Source organism: Netta rufina (genome assembly GCF_964035555.1).
Source record: "Netta rufina genome assembly, chromosome: 2".
Classification (NCBI taxonomy): domain Eukaryota; kingdom Metazoa; phylum Chordata; class Aves; order Anseriformes; family Anatidae; genus Netta; species Netta rufina.
In genome coordinates, this window is record NC_140124.1 from 47,704,147 (window position 1) to 47,720,732 (window position 16,586).

General features: G+C 39.2%; 1 protein-coding gene across 1 annotated transcript in view; it reads right to left on the reverse strand.

The window, feature by feature from the left end:
• Positions 1 to 4,658: 4,658 nt before the first annotated feature.
• The window catches only part of CTDP1 (CTD phosphatase subunit 1), an 85,730-nt gene continuing 73,802 nt past the window's right edge, over positions 4,659 to 16,586 (reverse strand). The window contains exon 13 of the mRNA XM_084282804.1: positions 4,659 to 5,164. Coding sequence (XP_084138930.1) covers positions 5,023 to 5,164 — 142 coding nt within the window. The 3' untranslated portion in view covers positions 4,659 to 5,022. The remainder of the gene's footprint in view (positions 5,165 to 16,586) is intronic.

Sequence of the window (16,586 nt, forward strand, 5' to 3'; positions counted from 1 at the left end):
CTAGCCGCCAGTTCACTGGGATCTCCCCCGATAGCCAGGACTGCTGATAAATGATGGTAAGTGGCTTGGCCACTCCTCTGCCAGTTCTCTCAGTATCCTCAGGTGGATCCCATCTGGCCCCATCGACTTGAATATATACAAGTGCCGTAGCAGGTCGCCAACCATTTCCTCATGGATAGTGAGGGCCACATTCTGCTCCCCGTCCCCTTCCACCAGTTCAGGGTACTGGATATCCAGAGAGCAACTGGTTTTGCCGCTAAAGACTGAGGCAAAGAAGGCATTAAGCACCTCCGCCTTTTCCTCATCTTTTGTAATTAAGTTCCCCCTCGCATCCAGTAAAGGATGGAGATTCTCGTAGTCCTCCGTTTTGTGTTGATGTATTTGTAAAAACATTTTTTGTTGTCTTTGACGGCAATAGCCAGATTGTCCTGGTGGAGGCAGTCCTGAGGAGTGGAGTCGACATCCTCGCCCTGGGCATCCTCCTGGGTAGACTTTCTACCTCTTCCTCACCCACGGGTCTCTCAAGCTTCAGGGTCTCAAACCTGTTGTGCAGGGGCACCTGGGAAGGTGGGGCCGGTAGGGGAGGGCATCGCCTGTGATGTGGAGCAGGGACCTGTTTCCATTCCTCCTCAACTCCCAGGTCCCCTCCCTCTGCCCGACAGCAGCAGGGCAAGGGGTCCACCCCCATTTGGGGTGTCTCACCCCGGTACCTGTCCTTCAGGCTGCACAGGGAGTTGCTCCACCAGTCTATCTCCCGCTCACAGTCCCTGATATCCCCCAACCTCTGGACCTCCTCCTTGAGCTCTGCCACAAGGCGGACCAGGTCGTCCACCTGCTCACACCTCACGCACACAGTCTCTCTGCCCCCCACAGGTGGTAGCAGCAGGCTCAGGCACTCCCTGCACCCGGAGACCTGAACTGAGCGGGCAGTTGGTCTGGGTGTGTACAGACTTCCTAGAGAGCGCTGTGCCTGGTGTACACCATTGCAGCTGAGCTAGCGGCAGACCACCATTAGAGGAGGTGTTCGTATGGGTGGGGGGGAGCGCTCTGCCCTGCCTGCTCACCCTGCCGCGCTTCTCCCTCCTGATGTGCCATGCCCATAACCATACCTTTTCATAGCATCAGCTTGACTAGCAGTCTTAGCTACTAGGGAAAATTTCTCCTAAAAAAACCCCTGTTTTGAATTTGTGCTTTTGCTTTTTAATTAAAAGTGGTTCACGAATGTTTACATTTCGGATAAGCTTGATTTAATAATTTATGGGAGACTTCTCATGCTGAATTTTCAACTCCATGAAATTATCCACTTCCTTAACAGGACTACTATATATTCATTCTCTGACTTGTCATCTACTGCAGCGTTCGCTGTAGTAAAAATAGGCAGAACTGAGAAATCTTTAGGTACAGCTCCGAGTTTGAGTGTGTGGATTTTCACACTTGTAAGACAGTCACCTATTTTACAAGCAGTAGTGCCAAGAAAGAAACTTGAGACTTTGCACCCTCTGCAGAGGATGTTACTACCTAACACCGAGAAGACTCCAGGGCCCGCTCCACATATGCACAAAACCTGACAGGGGAAGTATTTGCGTACTTGTTTTTTCACATCTCGGTGTCAAGTGACAAGTTCCCTCACCTTCCCCTCCTCCAGCACCTATGCACAAAGAAAAAAAGCTTAGGCCACTACCCAATGCTTTTTGCTTTCATCACAGGTCCTCAACACATCCCTACACAGAGCTGGGATGCCTTTCCATTCTCTTAAGAACTGCTTAGGGCAAATCTAGAAGGAAAAAGCAAAACTGTCAGTCTTTAAATTGAACTGACTGCTTTTACCTGTTCTTAAACAGCTGTCAGACATCAGAAGCCATCCTTCCTAGTCAGCAGTGCTAGTATGTCTACAGAAAGCTTAATGAAGCATTGTCTGCCTCTTCTATACTCACTTCCATGCCTGGTACCCCTTTAGAAAACAGCAGTGCTCAGTAAATCCAACAGGAGCCCAGGCTTCAGGTCTGCTCTGAGAGAGCCCTTTCTGGCAGCAGGTCCTTGATAGCTAGCTAACACGCAGATACAATGATATGTATGATAGATACATGCAAGTACAATGATCAAGAAGGTAAGATAAAACAACTAGTGAGGAGATGTGGGTCATTTAATAAAGAATTAAAAGGTTTTCCACAAGCGCATTTATTGCCTTTCCTAGGATACTCCTGCTTCTCAAGATGTTAGTGGGAGTGGCCACTTCATACATTGAAAGGCTTCTTTTGGGGACTTTGGCCATGGCATTCAGCTTTGTATCTACTCAATTTTCAGTTTCCATTTCTCTCCCCTGTCTGTACAGAGTCTGGTGACCAGTTTACTCAAAGCAGGTACCAAAAGGAGCACAATTCTACTTTTAAACAGCAAGCAAGCTGAATTGCTGGATTAATCTGGCAGTGAACAGTGCTAATGCCTCTCAAAAAAACCCCGTATTTGGTCCCCCCCAACACCCTGAGGATTAAAGAGCTGGGGTTATTAAAACTACCTGAATAATTAATGTCAAAACAAGCATTGTCTGTGATGCAAGAGTCATTAGGGAACTGCTAGGCTGTAATCCTGGCAGTGTGCTGCCTGCTCCCTGTGGCCTCTGGGTATGGTACTCATTGTAGTCTTTTGTAAAATCCATAGAGACAGAAGAGTCTTTGCTGGTACCAGAGCCCTAGATAGATGGGGTCTATCACAGTCTGGAAGAGAGTTCTTGCTTGGTGTTTACACAAGGGTCCCAGACAATACTGGGTCTAGCAGAGGGCTGATCGTTTTTAGGATTCTTGCCCAGACAGATGCAAATAGTAGTTAAAGCAAAAGTGGCAGCCATAAAGTAAAACTGGGAACAGGATACAGCCTTTCACACCAAAAAGCTTTTCAAATTGTGTGTATGGAATTGCTCCACTTAGCACTGAGACAGCTGGCTGCGCAGGAACGTGGTACCCAACGAGCAGCTTAAACCAAGATAAGAACATCACCGAAGTCATAGCAATCTACCGATTTTGTTCCCTAGCTGTGTTTATGTTCATAGCTGTGTCACTGGCAGAGAACATCAGCCAAAATGGTTCCCTGCTGAAATTCATGTTGTGAAATCATTTGCAGCATCACAGTGACCCCCAAAGTTGGTATTACTTCACATTATTTCAGCTAGAAATTTAAGAAAACACAGAAAATACCCACCAGCCCTGACATTTAGTTTAATGGAAGGGAATCATCCTCCGCTATCTGGGGAGGCTGCATTAAAGTTGCTGAAAAAAATGTTTTGACTTCTGTTAGATTTTTTTTTTTTGTGCAGTATTTTTGTTTGTTTTCTGTTATACAGTTTAGCTCACTTGGAGAAGTCCTGCTTGTTTTCATGAAAAGCTTAGGAAACAGGTCAGTGTAGGCTTCAGTTATGTGGTACCTATGTAAATATCCGGGAAGTTTAATATTTTATTACTGAGAACATTTTTATCTCATGGATGCTGACCTTGCATTCTGAAGTGGAAAAGCAGTATTAACCTGAGAAGATTCTCCTGTTTTCTCTCTCATCCTTTTATCATCATTATGAAGCTTTAGGAACTAGACTGTTCTTTGTAAACCAGCAGAGTCTACTGAAATGTTTTGTAATTGTAATGTAATTGTACCGTTAAAGTGGCAAAACTAAGCATTTCTGCACCAGAAAGTACTTTTAACCATAACATGTGAACTAATGAGCATTCTTTTGCTAACAACTTTTAAAAGAATGTCTCTCCAGTTGCTAACCATTGAGAATACACCACAGTTCTAGCCTCAAAAACCCCACGCCACAGTAGTGACTCTTACAGTATCTTCACAGGTCAACCAAAGAGAGAGGAGAAAGTGTCATAATGTAACAGTTCACGTACCAAAGAAAAGGTAATTTTCAGAGGTAGTGTTTCTCTTCTCTGGCTCAGTTAACTCCCTGAATCTACAACTTTACACTCACTTTCAGTGTTTTTCATCATTTTCATGCACAGTACAGGAAAAATGATGTGCAAAGGGGCATTGTGGTTGGCAGAAGCAAATGAACTCTTGTTACTCACTTCTGTGATGCAGGAATGGGAAACGATCTACAAAATGAATTTTTATTAAATGAAAGAAAATCTGTTTTGTGGGTCAAATATGAAATAGAATATACAAAAACTTTACATCAAATCTCTTTTCAAAGAAATTAAATCCTATCTAGACTGAAGCAGCACTCGTTCTTTCCAAGAACACAAATGGGTGAATATGCTTCTTATGGCAGTACAGGATCACACAGTATGCTGTGCTAAATTTCTGGTTACAGAGAAGACAAGTTAAAAAACTAAAGTGTTTCCCTAATGAACCCAACTATTTCACAAAGTAACTTAAAAACATGACTTCTGATCATTATGTACTCTTTTAGAAGCGAATGACAGGTGGGTCAAGTGCAGAGTTCACAAAGCTTGCATATCACATTCTCTGTTTCTATACAAATATAAATTGTTTTTTCTTTTTTTTTTCTTTTAAAAATCCTCTTATATTTGATAGCATTTATTCATGGAAAACGACGATCAGTTCATCAGGTTCCTGCTGTATTACTCAGACAATTCCATCTACTTTATCTCCCTCCCCCCCCCCCTTTTTTTTTTTGAAGATTGTAACCAATAAACCACAAACTGCAATATTTTGAAAAGTTGTTGCGTTGTTGCATGTTAAATCACAAATTTTTGTATTACTTTTTTGTAACTGTACTGTACATGAAGGTTCTGCAGAGCTCATAACATGTCTTTGGCATAGCACACCAAGTCCCATTTAATACTTTTTTTTTTTTTGTCTAAAAAAAGGATATTTTCCTTTAGTAAAACACCTTAAAAACATCTATTTCTGATTTTGTAAAATAATGTGTCAACTCTTGTGTTGCTTTGCAAAATATACACACATATTTTGGAAAAACATTGAGTACTGACATAAGGGACTCATCTGAAGTCTGATCTGCTTATGATAAGTAAAATATAAATACAAACTCCGTCTTCTGCATGAATGTCACATGAAGTCATTCAATTCAGCTTCAAGTGCTGCTGCCATTTCATCTGCTTCAGAACTGCTTCCTTCCTCATCTTCATTGCTAGACTCTTTACTGGATTCACTGGCAGCATCATCTTCATCCAGTTTGCGCTTGTGACCCCTGGAAGGGTAGACGGAGAGAAAGTCTGTGAATTGAGGTATCTGATTGCTCTTTCAGACCATTATTATATGACAGGAGGAAAAAACAGAAAAAACAGGACGAAAGGACTCCACTTTTTTTTTTTCCAGGGCTAGACAAAAAGGTAAAGCAATTACTTTTAAGAGGTCTAATTACTACCTCCACAATTGATTTTCTAATTGCTGCTAGTTACTGTCTGATGTGGGTGCAAACAAAGTTTTGCTAATTTTATTTCTCCCATTTCTCCAAACAAAGAATGAAAACAAAGTATAATGCTTCAAAAAAAAAAAAAAACAACAACAAAAGACCACCCAACACAGTTGATTTACTTTCCTTTCACATACCAAAAGAAAGAAAAATATACCATATGAATGAGAGAATACCAAAATATATCTTTCAAAAACATATGACAAAATAACTTTTTCCTTTTAAAAAACAAAACAAAACAAAAACAAGCCACCACCAACAAAAAAACCTTAACTGATCAACCATTCTCACTGCATTAGCATCTAAACTTGCACGCTTGCAAACCTGGGATCTGATTCTTCTCTTTTATGTCTCTTTGAATTAGCACTGCTGGTCTGAACAACACATTTCTTCGCATCTCCAGAGAACTAACCAGATTAAACAGGAACCTTATGTGCACCACACTCTGCTGAAAGAATCATATTCCTGGTTGTGAAAGATCTCAGAGGAAGATCTAATGCTTCAACTGGGACATAGCCATAAGCAAAAGAATTTGGATTTGTGGAATCCTAAAATCTCTTTTCTTTGCCAAAAGGGAATTTTATATCAGACATATACTTCTGAGGCAAAAATAAAAGTTAAGACTTTCTACAGAATTCATAATGAGATGTAGAAATACCTTCAAAAATCCTTTCTTGGTCATTTGATCAAATTTCAAGCAGAAATATGTGCAAAGCGGGTCTCTCCTAAATAACTGTCCTTTTCAGCAGCAGGTAGGGTTTCATTAAAAACAATGCATTCACTTTCAGTAACAAAAAATTAATAAAGTATCTTTTTGGAAAAAACAACAATTTAGCCATTGTTCCTCTACTTCTAAGAGCATAGAAATGTATCATTACAGCAAGAAAGATCTTTGATAAATACCAAGTTGAACCTCATATACCCAAAGGAAACAAATACAAATATTGTAAGTCAAGTAAGAGTTTCTAAGCAAAACTGAAATACAAAACAATTTCTATTTATACGAAGACGCTCTTACTGCCATTTTTCCAGAAATATTAGTTCTCAGAAGCCTGGACTACTTGTCTTGTTGGCTGGCTCAGCCTGACCTTCCCTTTCTCAGCTCTTCAAGGAAACTGACACAACAGGTTGTGAGGCCAGGAGGGAAGTCTGAATCAAAATGGTAAGAGAACAGTACTGTAGCACCCTGATGCTGCACCAGTGGGACCAAAAGATACACAGCTGCTGCTTTACTGATTACCTCATCACAGTGATGTTAGGTTTATTTTTCCTTCGGTACAGGGTGGTAAGAGCAAGTCTGCAGATGACATGAAGCTGGAGGAGTGGCTGAGGCACCAGAGGGCCACGCTGCTATCCAGAGGGATCTGGCCAGGCTGGCCAGCGTGACAAGAACCTCACGCAATTCAACAATGAGAGGTGCAAAGCCCTGCAACCTAGGCACCAACCTGTGCTGGGGGCTGCCCAGATGGAAAGCAGTTTTACATAAATTGACTTGGGGGCCTTGATGGACACCAAGCTGAACATAAGCCAGCAGTGTGCACTTGCCACAAGTAAGACTGCAAGGGTATCCTGGGCAGAAGTAGGCAAAGTATTGCCTGCCAGTCAAGAGAGGTCTGTTTGGCCCTGGTGAGGCCACACCGGGGATACTGTATCCAGCCCTGGGCTCCCAATGGCCCTAATACAACAAAGGGCCATAAAGATGGTAAAGGGACTAGAGGATCTTTCCCATGAGGAAAGGCCGGGAGAGCCTGGATTATTCAGCCCAGAGAAGGGAAGGCTGAGGGGGGTCAATGTATATATCAATGTACGTAAATTCCCGAAGGGAGGATGCAATGAGATGGAGCCAAAGGAGTCCACTGACAGAACAAGGGGCAGTGGGCACAAACTGAAACACGTGAGGTTCCTTCTGAATATGAGGAAGCACTGGCACAGGTATCCCAGAGAGGTTGTGGAGTCTCCATCCTTGGAGATCTCCAAAAAGCCATCCAGGTCCTGGGTAGCTTGCTGTATGTGCCTCTGCTTGACCAGGGGGTTGGACCATTTGACTTCTGGAAAGCCCTTCCACACTCAACTGTTCTGTGATTCAGTTATTTTGTGAGTAATGACCCAGCAAGTTATGGATTCAATCTGGGGTGCAAATTCTTAACAAGGAAAAATGGGGTGAGGTAAAAGCATTTCCCGCAGGTTTTGCTATCTCAACTCAAATGCAACCTGATGAGGGAATCACAGTGCACAAAAGTCAAGCCAAATACAGAATAAAAATCAGCTTCTCAAGCATATTGGTGGCTTTTATGCAGGCTGCATTAGCATACAGTTCAGATGAAGAAGTGCCTAGGCTAAAAATGCCCAGTCAGAAGGAATCTTAGCACATTTCCATTAAAAGTTATATAAATGCATGGAGCTTGAGTTTCACTTGCTCACTTCTCAATGATTTCAACCTTCAGAGATATAGCACTATTTTAGTCATCAATGATACTATTAGCTGGAAAAAAGCCGACTGCATATTAAAGAAGAAAAAGAAGGAAAAAGTTGTTTAACAGGTAGTGGATCAGATGCATACATGTAGTGCTAACTAAACAGTAAGATAAATAAAGACATGGGGGGAAACTATAGCACAACATTCACAGTTCAAAATATTCACCTGTTACAATATTATAGCTACGGAAACTGATGGTGTTCTGTCAACCGAAAACCAAAAGGTAGTCTGACAGCATATACTGCAAATGCTGTGAGTTTGTTCATACCTAACTCAATAGCAAAGATTCCATAGAAAAATATCTATGAAGAAACCAGTATTTCATTGCCAGTTGATTATTTCCTAAAAATGTTAGGAACTGTTTACTGAAAAATTAAGGGAAAAGCATTTGAAGTTACTAGTCTTTGCAGCAAACCCTCCTTTTTATTTAAATCCATGCCATAGCAACTACATTTTGTTGAGGACAATCAACAAAATACAGGGACCTGAAATACTCAATTAACTACTTAATTTTAAGAATGATGTACAAGTCTACAAGAAGACTTTCCAGAAAACTTTAAGGGAACGTCCTGACATAGTTCCATCCCTCATTCAGCTGTACTAAACATCACCTTTGGAAATGCAAAAGATGAATGCTATTTTGTCAGTCCTTGTTCTTTTGAAAGCATAGAATGACAACTCTATTCAGTCTAGATATGAAAACTTCTTCACTGTCTGGGAGGAGAAAAAAAACAAAAAAAGAACAAAAAATAACAGAAAAAAAAAACAAAACAAAACAAACACATCTGAGTTAATCCTCTGCTGTAAGAAAGGAAAAATCTCTCCAGAATGATTGCTCTTATTAAGATATAAAAACCTTTCACTACTTGTGTACTGTAAACCACAGCTGTACAGTTATTCCAAAAGTATCTAAATACATATTTTGAAATAAAACGCAAAGCTAACTCTGATAAAAAAAATATGGAGTAATAACATCAATAATATAATGCTGCATTTTTTATTTTTATTTTTTGAATTTGGTAAAGAGCAATAACATCATATCAATGATTACTGTCTTCAGAGTAAAGCAGTATATCCCCATGGCAGCATATCTATTAAGAGAACAAACAATATAAAATGTATGTTTTCCTCATTATTTTGTGCCCACTCCTTGTTATTTCAAGCTTCCAAGACATAGTGCATAACACTTTTGTGTGGCAAAAGTTATGCACATAAAGAATTCCTTCTTAATATTTAGGAAGTATGATTCAGCTCTACGTTACAGGTTTCCATTAGCCTAATTTGTATTTTTAAATGCAATTTTGCTTGACTTCTATTAGACAACAACAACAAAATAACTAAGTATTATTAACTTCACAAACAATTAGGTTTTCCAAAAGACTAAACTTGGAACTTTAAATACCTGACAGCTCTGTGAAAAACCTGTACAAGTCATATTTCCATTGCCTATGCATTAAATATTTTTCCATTGTATAATCAGTCCTAGGAAGCCCACAGATATACAATTCTAGACTACAGCTTTCCTTCCTATGGCCCAGTTCATCTCAAACTCTCTGAAGCCAGAATTCTCAAGTCTCACCTCCTTTCTTTAAATCATACCAAAAGAGGCATTATTTTATTTTTCTTATCTGGGATGGAGAAATCAGTTTAAAAGAGAACTGCATTTTCAGAAAAGAAGTATTTAAATGAATTAGCAACATATTTAAATAAACATCAAGTAGAATCCGTGATGATATTAAAATATAAAACACTTTTAATTATAAATGCAAAAAAGTTATTTTTAGGAAAATTTAATCTACAGAATGCTACTGAGCCCTAAATACACTTAGTGGTACTCCAAAAGTAGAGAAAGGAATAGAAGAAACTACATGTATGAAGTTGCAATTGAACATTGTGTACGCATATGAAAAATAAACCATGAAAAAATGCTTAAAATAAAAATGCATTGTTAGAACTGTTAGAATGATCACTACAATATGATTGCAAAGTACTATAGGTCAAATGAAAATTCCATTCTCTTAGTTTTCACTCAAATTTAGTTCTCTGGAAGAGTCATACGAAACAAAGCAGTGAAAGGAAGTTCAGTATTTGTTGCTTCTGTCATCCTTAGTTTGTAGTTAGTTGAAAATAGTGTTGGATTTTTTTTCTCTCTGTTAATTGAAAAGCAGATTCTGTCAGGTCTGTTCAACATCTTAATGGAACCCTTTTAAGAAATACAATGCTATATTAAAATAGAAACATCTAATAAGCAAAGCAACTAGAAGAGGAACACAGCAAGCTTGCCTGTCTAGCATGAATGTATTTTTATGAACATTCAAATTCAGTAACTCAAGGGCTATTTCCTTGTAACCAGCAAATCAAATACTGTCATCTATTAAATTCAATTTCTCAGTGTATATTTCCTGGGATAGCTGAAGGCACACATAAGCCACACTAGCAGTTTAAAAGTGGCAAAATGAGAAAGGGAGACGCTCCTTTCGAAGAAAAAAAAAATCCTTCTGTACAATGTGGTTGCAATATGCATGAGGCACATAGCAAAAGACACTTCTGTGGAGTGGGGACTTAAATCATCTACATTTTACTTTTCACATGCTTGGCTGATAACAATGCAGGGACGAGTCCCTGCAATCAGCGTATTTCGGAAGTACATTGTGTTAAGCTCAAGTTTTCTGCAAAACCTGACTTTGTTTTTCCAAATGGAAAAGCCTAGTAGGAGTTCATATGATTAAGAAGCCACTCACAAGTTGGTGATCTGTCCATTTTAATTTCTGTTTTTTTATCCCCTGCATTAAGAAACAGCACTGCCTTTCTTCTCTCAGTGTTTTCAGAACAGGTTTTAAGTAATCATTTTAATTGTTGATATATACTGCTGTTTAGCAGCCATTACAGTCTGTCAGGGGTCAAGATTAATGTACATTAATTATTATGCGAAATGTAAAGTACTTTTAGAACTCTTTAGGGAAACTAGAGGGTTGTAACATATTAGCTATTTTTCCTGATTGGAACAACATTGCCTTCACAATATTCATGTTAATGTTCCAAGGTCTTAATAGTGTCATGGAATGAAGGATTAAAAACCTTTGCTAATAGTTGTTAATGTACTTCTTGGTTTCCTTATTCTCAAGAGATATTTAAATATCCATATATTTTACTAAGGAAAAACCTTAATTGTTTAATAGCTTATAAATTGCAGTGAAGCATTCAGCTTCACTAAAGGGAAAAATGCTGGCTAAATTACTTCATGGCCAGGCAATTCTTCAGAGGCTTCGTGTCAACTTTCTCACTGGTATGTAAATTAAAGCGGTATGTCACCAGTTTTCCTCATCGTGAATTTTATGTCCTCCTTTATCTCTCACCACTCCTTTCAAGTCACAGTTGCACACGAATATTAATATCCACAGATGGCTGAAATGGGGGTGGTGCTAATAATAAGTGCTTAAATATTTGCCCAGTGCTTGGGGAGCTGTTTCACTGATGAGGGGGAACAGGATACCAGAGACTGGTACAGCTGATTGCTCCTGTGGAGAAACAGAAATAACTCCAACTCCAAAACCATCTGATACTTAGAGGTTTTTACCATCAGCCAGAAGAACTGGAACAGAGCACTATTTGTGGCACAAGTGCTCTGAAGTATAAGATAGAGTGAAATGGTTTTCTTATTGTTCCCCTTGTGTGAAAAGGGACCAGACATTAAGAGCTCAGGGTGGGTTATGAGAACTGGTCAGAAATTAATACTTTTTTTTTTTTAATAAAAAAAAAAAAGGTAACATATTTTGAGGGTATTATAAGAGATCTTCACTTCCCTTGCCCTCCTCCCCAGCATGTCTAATTGGCTGGCTTTAGCTGTTCACCACCAAGCCAGATGTTTCTTCTTTGCTTTGTTTTTTTCCAAATTAACTCAGATTTCCAGTCCTCCCTCTCTTCCTACGGCAATCTGGCAAGCCAAGGTAGAGCTGTGGATAATACTAGATGGCAGAACAGTAACACGATAAAACCTTAAGCAGACAAAGCTAGGAACTCCCAACTCATTTCCTTGTTTCTTGCAGCCTTCATTTCTTCAAACATAAACAGTACTTTTGGCAAATTTTTGATATAGGTAATATATCAGTAGCACCTCTCCCAGATTGGCTACAGAGCCAGTATCACCTAACTGCTCTTTGTGTATTGTTCCGAAAACTCTCCACTTGTACCTGCAAGATTGTTTTGAACAATCTCACAGACAGGACTCTCAAGGGGTAGTGTTACATATTAAGGATTCCACCTATGTGGGAGCCGCTCAGTGTCAATAGCCAGGTTTCCTTAAGTTAGGGTTACGCTGGGATCTCATCAGCACTCGTTCTACTCCTCTTTCACCTCATGCACGCCTGCTGCAGGCTTCTAAGTCCTTGTCGTGGGCTCTTCTGACTCCCAGGTAGCTTATGTGTACCCTTTCCTTCAACTCTGATCCCAAAGATGCTCATTTTACAGTTCATTTAACAGTGATACGCTACTTAAAGTAAACAAAAGACTTGCTCTTGATTCTAAGACAAACTCATTGTTACTGCAGAAGCAAAAGAAAAACTGAGCTAGATAAAAATCAGGCATGTTCACCTGATTTTTTTGTCTCATTAGTCTAAAATGCTCCCTAAGCTCTAAGGGTCCTCTAAGGTAGCTGAGACCCTCCTCTCTGTGCACAGACTCTTCTCCAAACTGAAGAAGTGTTGCTTTCAATGCTTTGCACTTTCTTTTTCATCTAGCTCCATAGTTAAAAAAGAATCCTCTGCTGAAAAGCACATCTCTTTTCTCTGTCCTTTTTCTCTGATTTTGTGAATGTCTCTCATCACTTCTCAGGCCTCACTGTTTCTATTTAAAAGGACAATAACAAATACTTGATTTCTATAGTCTACTTCTACAAAATTCAGCTGTTGTGGACTGGTGCTTCTTGCAGATGCATTATAAAAAAATATTTTTCCTCAGGCTCTAGCTACTCCATTGTCCCGGGGTAGCAGCTATTAGTTAATGGCTCTGCTGTGATAAAAGGCACTGACTACAGAAAGACTTCTACTTCAAATGCATTGAAGCATTAATGATAAATCAATTTCATTACTTCACCCAGAACTCAAGTTACACAGATTCACCAAATCATTACAAATGGTTAAGAGTTCGAAAAAAAAGAAAACATAAGAATAACAGCAATTCCTGTATACACTTTAGCAGTTATTAGAACATTTCAGGAGAAAGGGAGAAGAAGGTAAATACTCTTAAATCTTGACAACCTACATTACAGTTCCAAACTGCTGCTGCTTTATAAACTAGAAAAAAAGAAATACTTTAGATTCAGTTCATTTTCCAAATATTAGCACACTTCTTACGTGATGTCTAAGTGAAGCCTATTTAGTACTGAAGTAATCAAGAAAATAAGGATCTCTTGCAACAGCTCTTCCCTAATTCTAGTAAGAGATACAAGACTTCAGATCACCTCGTCTTCCCCTAAGGATTAGGGCAGTTAGTACTTGTGTGTCATGCAGACTTCCAAGGATAGGACATAGTATTGAAGTAGGAAAACCCATAAAGAAAAAATGGCATCAATGTTTTAGTTCATTTTAATGACTTCTCTATATACTAAGATGACACACTAGTTTTAAAATTTGTTACTGCAAACACTAAGTACATGAGAGGTTTATGCTATTTTTCACATTTCCAAAGAAACTTTTCTTCCCAATCTCAACTGTTTAATCATTACCTACTAACAGGTGTAACCTCGGTTATATTATCTGCAGACACAGACGTTTGCTGGATAATACTGCATTATTGTATAATACATCTAAACAAGTTTGTATCAACAAAGAACAAAATGTATCTATACGACTTCTAGGCATTACAACAGGGAGTAAAATAAGCCAGAGGCAAATGGTCACTCTAACCTGATTATTTCAAAGGATTTCAGACTTTCTACCTGATGTGACCTAATACAAACACAAAGCAATGACTGATAATTGCCTGCACTGCAAGAAAAGCAGTGCTGTATAGTTGACATGCCTTTTAGCAATTTGCAGTGATGTGAACCCTTCATATTGTAGAAAGAAATGTGAAGATAGCACAGAATCATGTTAAAATGCCTTGCACAAGTTGAAAGTACCAGTGTTCAGCTTTTTACTGAATAATGATAAAATATTTAGGGAACTGTAACAGCATACTTTGTTCTTAATGTAATATTAACCATATTTAGGTTATAGTTAAAGTGAAGAATACCTTGCTTATTAAACCACCAAGTTCTACAGAAACTTGGCAAAAGTGGTATCATACCCATATGGAGAGAGAATTGCTTTGGAAAAGAGTATTCCCAGCAAAATGAGAAAAGTTTTTTAAAAAAATCCTGCTGCTATTTAAATTTGATAGATTTGAATTGAAAAAAAAAAAAAAACAAAAAAAAACACACCATGTTTTAAGGATATGAATTCTACCAAGAAGCAACGTATATGCAATTGTTTAAGAATACCATCTAACAGAAATAATTCAGACGTTCTCTCAAAAAAGAATCGTCTTGGGAGAAGCCAGCAAAACCCAGTGACATACTGCCAGTTCGCTTGAAATTCAGCTATGGCACCTGTCATGTAAGATTTCAGGGGGGAAAAAAAAAGAACTAGTGATAATACTGAAGTTTGTAAGGATGAGAACATTGTCACAGACCACACAATAATAATCATCAGCATACTCCCATGCTAATTTCATTCTTTGGCTGCAATTATGAGCAGGCTGCTCCTGGAGGCCAAGGAAGCGTTGACATTGCAGGCTAGGGAGCACAGCCAGCCCTCTGAGGACAAGTGCCAGGGATATATGATGTGTGAACTGCAACACTGGGCACATTTGTCACTTACAGTTGCTGGAGTGGCCCATCTACACTTTATAAAACTGTCTTGAGGCTAACCCAGGCAGTAGGGCAGTCTTCAGTATCACAGAATCACAGAATTTCTAGGTTGGAAGAGACCTCAAGATCATCGAGTCCAACCTCTGACCTAACGCTAGCAGTCCCCACTAAACCATTTCCCTAAGCTCTACATCTAAACATCTTTTGAAGACTTCCAGGGATGGTGACTCCACCACTTCCCTGGGCAGTATAATAAAGCTAGTTGCTTCGTGCATTAATTCTGCACCAAGGCTTGCTTGGAAGGGACAGAGAGTTTTAAGATTGTATAATTAGCCTTTCTAAAAGACTCAAGGATAAGGATATCTATTTTAGAGGAGAAAAAAATTGCAACAGAAACTTAGCAGCTTGACACTTTTAGCAAACATGCATAAGCTGTGCACTTCCTCCTTGTAGGAAACAGAGAAGTAGAAGACCCATTTCAGTCTCATGATCTAAATGTGAACCAGCACCTCAGTTAATTTTAGCTCTAGTTAAAAGTCTAAATGTGTGAAAGTTTACACTCTCGCTGTTCTCTCCTGTAACTTCTTCTTCTTATCCAGTTAACGATCTGATGCTTTCCAAAACGCATGTTTCTCTTTAACTAACAGATACTGTATTAGGCCTTTGAAATACCTCATTGATTAGCAGCTCAAAGTATTTAGAATCCTAGAATGGTTTTGGTTGGAGGGGACCTTAAAGATCATCTGGTTCCAACCCTCCCCCTGCAATGGATAGGGACACCATCCACTAAGAGCAGGTTGCTCAAAGTCCCATCCAACCTGGCCTTGAACGCTTCCAGGGAGGAGGTGTCCACTTCTCTACGCAACTTATTCCAATGCCTCACCACCCTCATAGTAAAGAATTTCTTCCTTATATCCAATCTAAATCTCTTTTAGTTAAAACCCCTTGTCCTATCACTACACTTGCTGGTGCAGTCCCTCTCTAGCTTCCCTGTAGGCCTCTTTTAAGTACTGGAATGCCACTGAAAGGTGTTCCCAGAGCCTTCTTTTCTCCAGGCTGAACAACCCCAACTCTCTCAGCCTGACCTCCCCGTAGAGGTGCTCCAGGCCTCTGATCGTTCAGAGTCTATAGGCAACAGCTACAAAGTAAATGATGTCCTTCTGTGATTTCTCCTGAGGTGAGAGAGTATCTCTTGTGCTACTTATCAGTGATGTGTGCTTGCAGCCTTAAAAAAAAAAAAAGGACTTTCAGCTTAAACAGACGAATAAACATGCTTTTGTTTTCCTATTGATTTATGCATCTCTCAATACACAACAAGGTATATTCGCATTTCTCAGTAATCTTTCAGGATAATTTTGAAAGTTTGATTTTGTTTTAAGTGGGAACTAATTTGAGTATTGGAACATCCCCCTGCACAATGGATTTCCATCCTGTTCTCTTGGGCATTGATTAAATTTCTACACAGAACAACTATTTTACAAAGGAGAAAAAAATCAGGATACAGTCCTGACAAACATTATATTATGTATATTACATATACATACGTATATATATGTGTGTATATATATACATGTATATATATATATATATTTAAAACAAAAGGGGATTTGAGAAAAAAATACTAAATCTAAGAGCTGTATTACTCCCTGAAAACTAGTTTATTCTGAGCTTAAGCCCTTTCCATCACAGCACAGACAGTGGCATTTTAGAGGACTAATCATGCACACGCATCATTTACAGTACTTCTCCGGCACCCTACTTTCTGGTTAAATAAAAATCCACATCTAAAGAGTTGCCTGCTTTAAACAGCCTTTTCCTCATCCACCGGGCAGGTCACCAGGTCACAGAAGGCAATGAGGTTGGTCAGGCAGGTC